Source organism: Sciurus carolinensis, chromosome 8 (assembly GCF_902686445.1).
Source record: "Sciurus carolinensis chromosome 8, mSciCar1.2, whole genome shotgun sequence".
Classification (NCBI taxonomy): Eukaryota; Metazoa; Chordata; class Mammalia; order Rodentia; family Sciuridae; genus Sciurus; species Sciurus carolinensis.
The window spans coordinates 22353448-22366183 of record NC_062220.1 but is presented as its reverse complement, the minus strand read 5'-3'; the positions used below and the strand labels follow the sequence as shown (position 1 = coordinate 22366183).

General features: G+C 57.8%; 1 protein-coding gene across 2 annotated transcripts in view; it reads right to left on the bottom strand.

Moving 5' to 3' along the window:
• The window catches only part of Plxna4 (plexin A4), a 433305-nt gene that overhangs the window by 16303 nt on the left and 404266 nt on the right, over positions 1–12736 (bottom strand). For both annotated transcript variants that reach the window (XM_047561306.1, XM_047561307.1), the window contains exons 26-29: positions 5806–5909; positions 5283–5382; positions 3930–4120; positions 2935–3104 (exon numbers count right to left, since the gene is read on the bottom strand). In XM_047561306.1, coding sequence (XP_047417262.1) covers positions 2935–3104; positions 3930–4120; positions 5283–5382; positions 5806–5909 — 565 coding nt within the window. The remainder of the gene's footprint in view (positions 1–2934; positions 3105–3929; positions 4121–5282; positions 5383–5805; positions 5910–12736) is intronic.

Here is a 12736-nt window from a genome sequence, read left to right as displayed (position 1 = left end):
TGTCCTTGCCCACTTCCAGATAGCACCTGCTGCCTGCCAGGAACCATGCCAGCTGCAGAGGATACCAGGATGAACCACACATCGGCATCCTCAAGAAGCCCGTGGGGGTGGGTGTGGGGGGAAGACAGGTGTGCAACCAGGTGCATGCTGGGAACTCAGTGCCAGAACCGCACAATGTAAAGGGGTCAGTGTGGGACCTAGGGGGCACACCCAGAGGGCAGTGTCCACAAAGCCTTTGCAGAGGTGACGCATGACGGTCCGGGTTTCAGAAGTGTGCATAGGTGTTCCCTATCTGGGCGAGGCCTGGAGGAGGGGCAGGACAGGCTACAGGAGCAGGCAGCACAGACAGACACAGAGGGGAGAAAACTGCATGGTGTGGTTGGGCACTGAAGTCACTGTGTGCTGCGAGAGGGGCCTGGAGATGCGCAGCTTTCCCTGCCGTGGCCCGGGCTCTGGCCTGGTGGCTTCTCACCAGCTTGCTGAGATGAGGGGAGGAGGCCGGGATGCACCCAGCAGGGAGCTGCCTATTCCCCTCCCTCTGCTCCCACCTCTCCGCCTGCCACTCTCCCTGAGCTTTATTGTGGTTTCGGTGGCTGCTGTCACTGTTGGTGAGAGTCACAATGCTCGCGTGCATGTGGCTTGCCTCTTAGAACCTGAACTCTCTGAATGACATCATCTCGGTACAGGAGTACAATGTTTCTGTACATGCCTCTGCAGTGGCGGGTCTGCAGAGATGACAAGAGCGTGAATGGAGTAGGACTGACATCGGAGACTGCCAACCCATTCACAAGTGTCGACTGAGTCCCTCCAAAGGGTGCAGCACAGGCATGGGCAGGCACACCAAGGTCCGACAACGTCTCATGGCATTTGCTTTGTCATTAGAAATCCAGAACAGGAAAGAAGGGTTGGCAGCCAGGGCAGCTCGGAGAGCCAGGGCACACGGGTGAAGGAGGGGTCGTCGCCACCCAGCCTGATCGCTGGGCCGCGAGCCCTGGAATGAGGCACTCCTGGCTTCCTAGTTGACAGTCTCCCTTCCACAGCTCCCTGGCTTTCCAGAAGGCCCACCCAGGACAGGGACTCTGGGCTGCTCTGGTGGCTCACCCCTCACTGGTCTCCCTGAAGCAGGTTGTGATGACAGACACATCAAACAGGGGACGCCGGGGCGCCACAAGGCTCCTGCCTAATGAAATATTAGCATATTATTAACATCAGTGGTGCCACTAATCTCTGGCTGATTGCAGCCACTCAGGCTAAATGAGCAGGAGGTTTATGTAAAAGAGAAAAGGTGGGCAACGGGGAGGAAGCGGGTGGGAGAGGCTGACTCACACCTTGGGCCAGGAGTCAGGGAACGATTTCTTTGTTGGGACAACGGACCCAAGTCAACCTGCAGATCTCATGAATCTCAACTGACTGCTTCTTGCCCAGGGTTGTGGGGAGTGTCCTGTGAGGGGAGACCTTGAACCTGGTGCTGCCATCTACTCCGTGGGATTTCCTCTGCCTAGACCTGGAGTTCTACACTACAGCATCCGGGTGCTTGGACCAGCTCTCCTGCCCAGGCCATCTGCAAGAGGGGATCTGGGCAGTGCACTCGTTATATCCGGAAGGCTGCAGACACTGGAGTGGGAAGACGCGCTGACAAAGGCAGGCGGGGGAGGCTGGGGACCCTCAGACTGCTCCCCGAGTCATACCGAGAAGACTGGGGGAATGAAGTACCTCTGACCTAGAGGCAGGCAAGGGAGAGGCAGGACTTGCAGAGGAGGGAACGGTTTCCCCCAGTGCTGCTGGTGGGAAGGGGTGGGAAATCCCACGATGGAAGTTCTCCCACCATGTTAGTGTGGACGCGACCTCACTCCCAGTTCAGTGGGCCAAACCGCCCTCTGGTCTGGGGTTACCATCTCCCGGAAAGGGCTCGCTTCTCCAGGGCAGAGGGTGGGCAGCCAGAGCGTGCCAGGGGAAATGAGGTCCTGCACCCCAGCTGCCTCCTGCCTCCTCCGTGCTCTGGCTTGGTCCAGGCTGCTCGTGCGCTGCCAGTCCTGCAGTGGGGGGTGCCGGGCAACAGGCCCTCGCTGCCTTGGAAGAACGGTTTGGGGAAGAACAACCTGGAACAGGGACCATGCAAAGTTCCAGGGAGGCAATCCTGGAACAGAAGGGGCTGACTGTCGGCCAGCCTTGCCCAAGGTGGAGCTCCAGAGGCCACCCTGGCCCTGCGTCTCATCAATATTTACCGAGTCCCACTCGGGGCAAAGCTCTGCAGTGTGTGCAGCATGCTGATGCCTGACCTCGCCATTTCAGCCCGAAGCACGAGCCGCACCCCAGTGAAGAGAGGGTGCTGTAGGTTGAAAGGAGAGGGAGGACCTTGTGGAGATGCCCAGAGCGCCGTTTGCACTCAGAGAATCCTGCGATCTCCAGGGAAAATGAGGTGGTTATGGACAGGTCTCTTCTCCAACCAGAGCTCAGAAAAGGAGTCCGTGGAGGGAGGAGAACAGTGCGGACAGGCCCCGTTCAGCCTGCTGTAGAACTCCACTCACACGTCACCGTGAGCCGCGGCCCCTCTGCCTCCCAGCGCACACAGGCATCTTCTCTGCACGCTTCTGTCTGTCTACACAGCAGACCTTACCTCAGCACCCTCAGTGTCTAGCCTAGCACCAGGCTTCCTGGAGGTACAAGTGGCCTGGCTGAAACACGGGCATATTAGTGTTTGCTCACTGAGCTGGTTCAGTTAATATTCATGGACTGACTGGGAAGAAGGATGTGCAGACAGGTTTGACCAGAGAGAACTGAGCACAAAAATCCAGCAGGAGAAGACAGGCGGACCAGAGAATGAGCCGGCACGGGGCCCTGCTGCTGAAGCTCATCTCTGAAGGCGGGGCTCCCGGGAACCTGACGTGGGGCTAGGTGGGCAGGCCCCGACGTGCCCCACCTCCCCTCGCTCACCAGTTGCTCTTCCAGGTGTGGCGCACGTGCGGGTCGTGAATGCCATGCCTGTCCGCCTGCTCATCCAGGAAGTCGAACATGTACTTGATGGCCAGGGGCAGGGCGGAGCCCCGGTGGGCCGTGCTGAAGATGGTCTCGAAGAGGTCGTCCACAAACTTCTGCAGAGTGCCCTGGGGAGGGGGACAGGAGACCACTGCACCCACGCAGCTCTGAGGAGGCATCTGCCCTGCAGGGGGTGGGGGATGGTGCACCGAGCCCCTGCCCAGGTGAGATCAGGTGTGTCCACACACTGCATCTTCTCCCCTTCCCCTCCCCTGCCCCCGTCGCCTGTGTTTGACAACTGTCAACGTCCCCTACACACTGAAAGTGGACAGGACCTGGATGGCTGGACCTGAGCGGGCCTTCCTTTCCCACCCTCTGGAAGTGCCGTTTTAGCACTTTCCACAAATGCTAATGGACATGCACTTGGGCGAGCAGACAATCTGCTGGTTTTGCTTGGGCCTTATTCACACCGGGTAGCTGACAGTTACTCATGTGGCCCTGCAGAGCCAAGGAGAGCTCCGCCTCAGGAGAGAAACACGGCAACTACAGGCTGAAACACCCCAGGACCAGAATCAGGAACGGTGCCTGGTAAATGGCTGAAGGAGCCCCAGCTTCTGTCCCTAGTGACTATACACGATAACCCTGAAAAGAAGCGATTCTTCTGTAAGACATGGAGGAAGAACAGGGATAGACGCAGTTAGCGGCTCTGGTTTGAGAACGGCACAGAGAAGGGGTGGAAGCAGAGCTTCAGACTGCCAACACTGAGGTCTTGGTGGCTGGCCTGGGTCGAGCAGGCTCCTGAGACTGTGCTGAAAGAATCCCAGGGCTGCTGGGCAGTGCCCGGCAGGGGTGGATGACAGAGTGGGCCTGGGCACAGTTGCTAGGTGTTGCTAGGTCTGACATTCCCAAAGTGGGTAAGTCCTTCCCAGGTCCCAACGCCCCATGTCCAATACCTTAGTGGCCAGAAGGCGTGTCAGGTAGATCTCAGAGACCATCTTGCTCCCCCGGTCACCCTCCTTCTGGTCCCCATGCTCATGGTTCTTCACCAGATGCCACATCTTGACTCCGCTCTCCAGGTCGGGGGTGATCATGGGTGTCCGTGAGCGGAGGCTGTCGGGGCTTCCTGTGTACCGGATCATGTTTTCTGCCAATGTGAGGACCACACCCCAACATGTGGGAGGCCACACGGCCCTACGTCCAGTGTCTCCGAAGCGCCCCTCGCCCCAGCCAACCCCAAGTGCTGTCCGTCCTTCCTGTAGCCAGCGGGTGCTGACTTCGGGCCCCACTTTGTACCTGCCCTGAAACGGGGATGTCTTCCTGCCGCCTCCAGGAAACCCTCTGTGGCTAATTCCACCCCGAGGCCATCCCGTGTCCTTCCTCCCGTGGTCCTTCCAGTCAACCCTCAATTATTCAATTTGTTAAAACATAAGCTGGTACTTCTTTCACACCTTTCCTCCTGTGTGTTCTCAAGGCACGTCCCGGGAAGCGCTCGCGGAGCTGATCACACTCACGCAGGTCGCCTGTCCCCCTTAATGAGCCCCACCCGCACCTGCTAGCCTCCGGCCTCCTGTCCAGTTCCCACAGTTCTCCCCCTGCCCCTGGTTGGCTGAAACTCTTGCCAGTGTTTGGGAGACGTGGTGTCCGAGTGCTAAGGATGATGGGCCTACTGTGTGCAGGCACCGTTCCCTGTATTCATCTATTTAGGATCCAGAACGATCCTGTGCAGCTGAACATTTTTTGATCTCTGTTTTACTGATGAGAACACGGAGGCTCACTGGGACCAGGCGGCTGGTCCTCAATCTCAGAGGCGATGGCAGAAGAGTGCCGTCTTTGGGGTTTCAACCCCACATCCAGCACTATCTCTCCTCCACCGCACAGCCTCAGATGGGGGGCTGCCCTGTCCCTGTACTGCATAATGACAACTGTGACCTTTACCAGTCATTTAGCTTCTTTGCATCTGAGTAATAATTTACTAATCTGCATAATAGGGGGAAATAATAATTATTTAATTCACTGGATTGTTACGGATGTGTTGGGAGATAATGAGCACCACAAAGGCGTCCTCTGGGCTACACGGCTCTGGTGATGGGCGCACGTCCTCCCTTTGCTCATGGATGAAAGTCCTGCTTGTGCGTCAGTGACTGGCTGGAACCCTGGCCTCTGCCCGACGTCTCTCCTCCCGCCTGGTCATCCTGCCCCACGCATCCCCTCCTCCCACCCCAGAAGCCAGCTGCCCTCCAGCTGCGCTGCCCCTGCGACAAAGCTGCTCAGGAACCCCCGCCTCCCCTGGACGTCCGAGATCTCACCGTATTTACTCGCCGAGGTCCTGGAGACCGTGGAGTTGTTCACTGCATTATAAGCCGTCACCTGCTTGGACACTAAAGCTACCACGGAACCATCCGGCACCTACAGGGAAAGGGCTTCTAAGGGCCTGGGCACAGAAACTCTGCCACCCAGGAACCAAGGGCACATCAGGATTAACTCAGTCCTGAGGGCTAATTAGCCCCTTGCTGAAGAGCTCGGGGACTTTGGGGACTGCCTCCTTTCCTTTGCCTTCAAGGCCAGGGAGCGTCTAGGGAAGGGCCTTGTCTTGGGGACATGGCCCACACCTGCATGGAGGAGGCACGCCAGCATCCCATCTCCAAAGGGGCCAGGTTGCTGGCTGGGTGACATTAGCTTCCTCTGGATCACCAAGGGGACATGGACTGCTGGTGAAGGAGTGGGTTGGGAGCTGGGGCCCAGTCTTAGGATGACCTGTAATTGAAGGCCTGAGACTTCCAGGGCAATGCTGTCTACTTGCTCTACTTCCTGTCGTCCACGGCTCCTCACCTGGTAATGGGCCAGGGTGTTCAGTCTCTTCCAGTCGTTCTCGATCTTGGTGGTGATGTCTTCATCCTGCAGGATCATTCTTGCCCCGCTTCCTTGTCTCCACTCTGCAGGGGGAGAGGTGGCAACTCAGAGAGGCCTTCTGGCCCCTCCTGGGGGTCCCGAGGACTGCTCTGTGGCTACCTGCCCACCTCCAGGATGCGCTCCGTCAGACAAGGGCCAACACGCTCCTGAGGACGGGCACCGAGGTTCTCAGTGCAGTCATGGCCGTAATTCCAACAACCATGTGCCAAAAATGGGGACAACAGCCCCTGTGCCCCTGCACTGTTTGCTGTAAGGGCCACATTGGAGGAGACGCTCAGTATGTATCGGTTGAATGAATGAGCACCTCACAGCACACCAAGTGCTTACGGAGCAGTGAGCAGAGGCAAGGTGGTGTTGTCACCAAGAGCCATGCATTTGCTTGATTGTAAACAAGCTGATGGGATCAGTGCTGCAGGGTCCGTCCCTGTACACCTGTTCCAGGTGTGTCCTGTTCTCTAAAGCTGGCAGGTGGGTGGGTTCCCATTGGAAGGGGGACTAGGCAAAAGCATGTAGACTCATTCTCCTGCCCAGCACAACCTGCCCCCACAAAACTGATATGGACAATAAAACCTTGTAATCTACCCAATTATTTCAATGTTGTAGGTACGCACCCCACACCTCCCTTCTCCCCAGGGGCCCTAACACCGGCAACACATGTGCTCACTGATGGATCACACGTGGGAAAATAAGGGACTGCTTCTCATCAACCGGGTCCCAGCACCCGACCTAACACGAATCCTGTGTGGATGGAGAAGGGTACGTTCCAATCTTGAAAAGAACACACATGGAAATCCACGTGCATGCCAGCTCTCACGCACGGCACACACACACACACACACGCCATTCTCATGACACGCACCCAACGGGAGAAGCAGTCTTTTAAATTCAAATGCAACATGTGTTCCAGCTGAGAAGCCAGAAATCTGGTTTCCAGGCAGCCCAGACCCGGCTCACCAGCTGGCAGCTAAGACGTGCAGAAAACCCCAGGCTTGTGCAGAGCGCCGGGAGGTGCTGCCCGAGCACCCGACAGTCTCTGCCTGTCCTGCCAAGGACTTTTTCCCAAACACCACGGAGACATATTTTCAGATTCCCTGCCTCATTTCCCTCCTGCCAAGGCCAGCTGTGGGTCCCCTACTGGCCACATTCGTGGTACAGAAGGCACAGATCCACTGTGCGTGCTGCAGCGGGTGCAGCCACCCCAGCTGAACTCTGGTGCAGACCAGGCTGGGCTGAGGGATGGGGCAGGGGTTTTCCACTTGCATAGAGAAGAGGCCGCATGGGGGGACACAGGGACGTCTCTGGAGCATGCCATGAAGGTGGCCAGCATTCTGCAATTCCTTTGCCTACCAGCTGAGCCCCACAGGAGTCTCCTCCATGGAAGAGGCCATGGACCTGCTAGGTTGAGATGGAGAAGATACCAGCCCAGGGCTAGGCCTCTAGTCTAGCAGCCATCTTGGCACTCCTTGATGGTGGAGTTGTAGCAGATCTCAGTGGGATCTGAACAAGTCACATGGCCTGGGGACTTGAGCAATGATAGTTGGTGACCGATTCTGGACCCCAGTGCGGGACTTCTATGTTGCAGAAGTTGTGCGGTGCACAGCCTGTACAACGATACTCAGCAACTCTAGCTCTAAGTCATGCCCAGTGATTGTGTAAGCAGCTGTAAGTCAGTTGGCTTCCATGTCCCCATTCGAATAAGTAGGGCAGGGGATGGCCCTGTCTCTCTAGGGTAGCTGCAGGAGCATAGACTGTCCTTGGATTATAAAAGTAATGCTGCTAGATGACCACTAGCCTGTACCAGCCCATGTATGGGACATAGGAAGAGCTTAATAAGCATTTATTCAGTGAATGACTAAGTGAAGGAGTGAATGAATGGAGGGACTGAGGACTGAGTGATGGTGGCATATTTCCCAAGCGGGAGAAAGAAGATCTCACATCTGTGTGTTTATGCCCCATGGCAGGCAGACAACAGGCTAGAGTCAGAGGTGAGCTGTGAGCTGCTGTTCGCAGCCAGGGTTGAAAGGGGATCTGAATTGAGGAATAAGACCAGGCACTTGCGTTGGCAGAAACGAGAGCACTTAGATTATTGTCACTCAATTCTCTAATTTTATGACTGGGAAAATGAGAAGGAGATCTGGAAGACAGACCTAGAGGCGATCATGCGAGGCCACTGCTCAGCCCCCTGACCAGCTAGGCCCGCTTTTGTGGGCACTGGACAGGTCCACAGAGGAGTCCTGGGCTCTGGGTAGTCTGGGTGGGAAGGGCGGATGTGGACGCAGCTTGGGCACGGCAGTATGGCACCCACCAGCTAGGGCTGACCAGGTGCTGGGGGTGTGGGGAAGTGAGAGGGAGGCTGGACTTGAACCCGAGCTGTGGCCAGGTCATGCGCTGGCAGGTGGCTGCCTCCACTGGACTTCATTGGGACCTCAGGATCCACGCAGGCTGCTGGCAGGTTTCATGGGGCCACGTGCTTCCCTCCCCCACAATGCCTGGGTGTGCTGACGGGGTGGCTGGTGCTCACCTGCAGGCTGAGTCTCGGGCAGGGAGGCCACGCGGTGGGCAGGTGGGACATCATTGCTACAGAGGCCAACCCTTGGTCACAGACAGGAGGGCCACAGAGGGGCCTTCTGGCTGCCCAGTCCTGCTGTCACCCCAGCCCAGCCCCTTGCCTTGGGAAGGGCACCTGGGAGGCAGCAGTTTTTGTCTTTTCATGTCAAACAGTTAGGATTGTTTCCCCAAATACCCATGCACGGATGGTGAGCTGGAATCAAGGGGACTACTTGGCTGTCCTCTTAGATCACTTAAGCCTGTTATTTTTGTGTATACCCATACACAGAAAAACTGCCATGTGCTTTTTTCTGAAATATCAGAGAAGTTGGAAAATAATGAAGTCCTGTGTCAGCCCAGTCCAGTCTTGATGGAAAGCCTGGGGACAGACAGTTGGCGCTGGCAGCTCCACCCCTGGGGCCTGCAGGGGAGAAGGGCCCTGGGTGCTGAGCAGCCGAACCCCAAATGGAGGACAGCGGGGGCACCTCTGGAAGGCACAGGATAACCGAAGCCGGTTAGCAGGGAAACCTGCTCCCAGATGCTCACTCTGCAGGGTCCCCACTCCTACCCCGCTGGCTGCGGCACACGCACGTCCACATCAACCAACTTCCCCTCCTTTCCTGAAAGCCCTCGCCCGCGCCAGCTCTGTCCTCCATCTTCCCAGGCTCCTTGTGGACTGTCTCGAGAAAACCCAAGCGTGAACGTGAGCTCGGCTTTCTGACAGGCTTTGTCCTACTTCACCCGACCTTGTTCCAGGAGAGGTTCCAGCCACTGGGCTCTGTGGAGTCAAGGAGACACCAGGCAAGTTGGAGACCAAAGACCAGAACAGTGGCTTCTCCCATCTGAGGAGCAGCCCGTCTCCCATAAGGCATGTCGGGGTCCACGGAATCTCACTCCCACCCCCGGAGGGAAGGACCCCAGGGCAGGTGGGGGCAGTCGAGGGGGAGCAGGCCTGCCACCCTGAGATATGAAGGACAGCACGCCGGTCCCCTCTGCAGTGGGTACAGCAGCTCCCGTCAGCCTCGGGCCCCTGGGCAAGTGGCACATGTTGTTCCCTGTTCTCTGTCACAGATGCAGCGTATGCTTAGTTTTGATGAAGAGCAATAGACACAAATGGAACCCAGCCTCCTTCCTCAGACCCGCGTTCTTCACCAGAGGCTCCCGACTTGCTTATAAAAAGAGCACTGGACATACTTCTTTTTGTGCCCACACCTTGCTCAGTGTGAGGTGGCCTCTCAGAAGAGCTGAGGGGTCCTGAGACCACCTGGTCCATGGCCAGCATGCTCTGGCTGAGTGCCGAGCCTTCCAGAAGGTGTGGGCTGCCCTGGGGCCCAGGGAGGGGCCAAAGGGTGCCTCCAAGGCACCTGATGCCGGGAGACGCCCAAATCAGTGGAGAGGACACGGATCCTGCATGACTCCTGACTCATGCCTCCTCTGACGGGGACATCGGCCGGCTTCTCCGGGGCCGCCATGGTGGAACCTGGGTCTGGAAGGCCTCAGAGCCCCTTTTTCACTCCTTCACCAAACCACATTTAGTTTACCAGGCCCTCGGTGTACCGGGCACGGCCCAGCGGGACACGAGACGGAGCTGGACGAGGACCTGGAACAGAGCTCCAGGCAGGGGGCGGTGCTGGGCAGGATCCCAGGCTGGGGACGGAGGAGGGAGAGAGGCAGGAGCGTGCCGGCAGCTGGGCGGAGGGCTGCTGGCCAGAGAGCAAGTGGACTGGTCCCAAGGCGGCACTTGAGTATGGGTCCTCGTGTGAGAAGGTGGAAGGAAAACCGCAGAGGCCCCAGCGGTCAGGAAGTGAATCCAGAACGGTCCAGTGCACATGGCCTTGAGCCGAGGGCCCCTGGGTGGCAGAAGATGAGGGAGAGGAGGGCCTCCGCGGGGCAGGACGCAGGGAGCCCTGCTGGAGGTGGCCGCCCTGTCCACGGAGGGCATGGCAGGGCCTGGCTAAGGCGGTGAGGGGCCAGGTTCAGCCTCCGGAGCGCCAGAGAAGGACCAGGAGCCTCACGTAGCTCCCGGAGGAAGCGGGAGCACCAGGGCGTGCCCCCGAGTTCGTGAGGAGTGTGGTGGGCACTGGCAGGCCGGCACAGAGGAGGGAAGGGGTCTCCCGCAGCCACCCTGGGAGGAGACACTGGCCTGGCTCCTAGAGGGGTCCCTGCCCACCGCCCTGATGCTGAGAGGCAAACCCTCCCTGACGTCTCCGGGGCTGTGGCTATCATGGTGGATGTGCACAGGTGGACACGGGTACCGCGCACACGGGGTCACCCACCCCGTTCTTCCTACTGCCGTCTGTCCCCAGACCCATCCCAGGAGGCTTCAGGGACTGAGGCAGACAGGCAAGGGAGGGAGGAGACCCTACCTGGTTGGTCAGAGCCAAGGCAGTGGACCTGGGCCCCCGGGGGACCCACTGCGCAGCCTGGCCCTGGGCTGCACCCCTGGCTGTCGTTTTTCCCACTGGGGCCCTGCAAGCCTGTCCTCCCAGGAGCCAGCTCCACCCCAACACCCAGGACCCCAAGTCGCAGGCTGAGGAGGGTGTGAGTCGACTGCTCCACACGCCCTTCAGCAGGTGAGCTCCCAAAGGAACAGAGTCGAGAGCCCCGACCCTCAGTACCTGGCCACCCGGAAATGCGGGGGACACGGGCCATAGGGGAGCTGGGAGAGGCCACGAGAGGGTCAGAGAGACCACCAGAAGTCAGAAAACTGAGCTGCAAGAGGGAGAGAGGACCATCTACAAAAGTTTTGTTAAAAAAAAAAAAGTAAATTTAATTCATTGTGATGAGACGTTCTCCAAATATAAAACGGTTGAACAGGAAACTTGGTGCTTAAAATTAAAAATTCCTCAATGGAAGGACATGGTCTGCATGTAGGCCCCGGGTCTCTGTAAGCTGGGCGGTGCCTGCGGGGCTGGTTGGGATTTGGAGGGAAAGGTGGAGCTGATGTGAGATGGGCCAGAGTCCCCTGGACCTTCTTCTTGAACCTGGAACACTAGGCCCTGGTGTCCCTGCGGGCAGTGCCCTGGGTCCAAGAAGAGCTAAAGAGGCAGGTGGCCGGGGGAGGAGGGAAGGTGACCCTGGCATTCATATGCATGGCACCAAGAGAAAATTGCTACTGTGACCTCTTGCAGCAGCTCCTGCCCGGCAGCCCGTGCCCTGCTCCAGGCACCAGCACAAAGGACAGACACACTCTCGATCCAATTTGTTACACTTCCACCTTCCAGGGAGAGAGGGGGGCGAAATAAAAAAGAAGAAAAAATCCCATTATCTTTATCTGTCCTTCCCATCAGGTGCAGCGGAAAATGCAAACGGGGGAGACAGCTGCTGTGAACTCTTTATATTTCACTCAGAAGATAGTGTATCTTTTTATTGCATACAGGAATTACTTATTTGAAAAAATATATCCTTTCAGCGTGACCTGAGCCGCAAGACAGAGAGGGGGTGGTGGAGTTCCGGGGGCTATTGAGAGAGCATTTGCATTAAACTAGAGGAAACTCTGGAGGTCATGGGCAGTAGTAGAGGGAGAAGAAAGGCCTGTGGAGGAGATGGTTTTCTCTCCTCCATCCTGCTGTGTGACCTGGGCCTGGGCACTGTGCCTCTCTGAGCTGCAGATTCTCCATCCACACAGGGATTATAATGGCACCAATTATTTCCTCTGGGGAATAACAGGAGGAGACAAAGACTCTCTGAACTTGGACAGAAAAATGTCCTTGCTGAATTACTGTGCCTAGAAGTGACGACCTTGATCTCTCATGGGTCAGAGAGCTTGACGGGGTAAGCCCTGAGGGTGCATTTGTGGAAGAGATGAGTGGCACAGGTCCTGCCCTGAGACCTGTGGGTGGGAAGCGACACAGACCTGGGAGGAGAGCTCACACAGTCATCTGGTACTGTGCTTTGAGAATCCCAAAAAGGCACCATTTTCCTTGTATGTGAACTGACTTTGGCAGGAGAAGGCCAGAGCTGGGACACGTCCAGACTCGGCTTCCACGGGAGAAAAGAGAGCTGTGGAGGAGGCCCTTGGTAAACCTGAGGTCCAGCTCCTGATGCCCTGCTCTGGGGCCTCTCCCGTGGCCGGCCTGCTCTGGGGCCTGTCCCGTGGCCAGTCCTGCTCTGGGGCCTTCTTCTGTGCAATGGGAGCCGACCCCGTGATCCTGGCACCGGAAGCATGAGCGGCCCTGGTGAGCGCCTGGCCCTGAACTGTCCGCCCTAGGCAGCAGGGGGAGGTGGCCTTTCTCTGGCCTGAGCAGCCCCCTCGGGCAGGCCTGGTGGTCCAGCAGCCGTCCTGATGCGTGGCAGGAAGCAG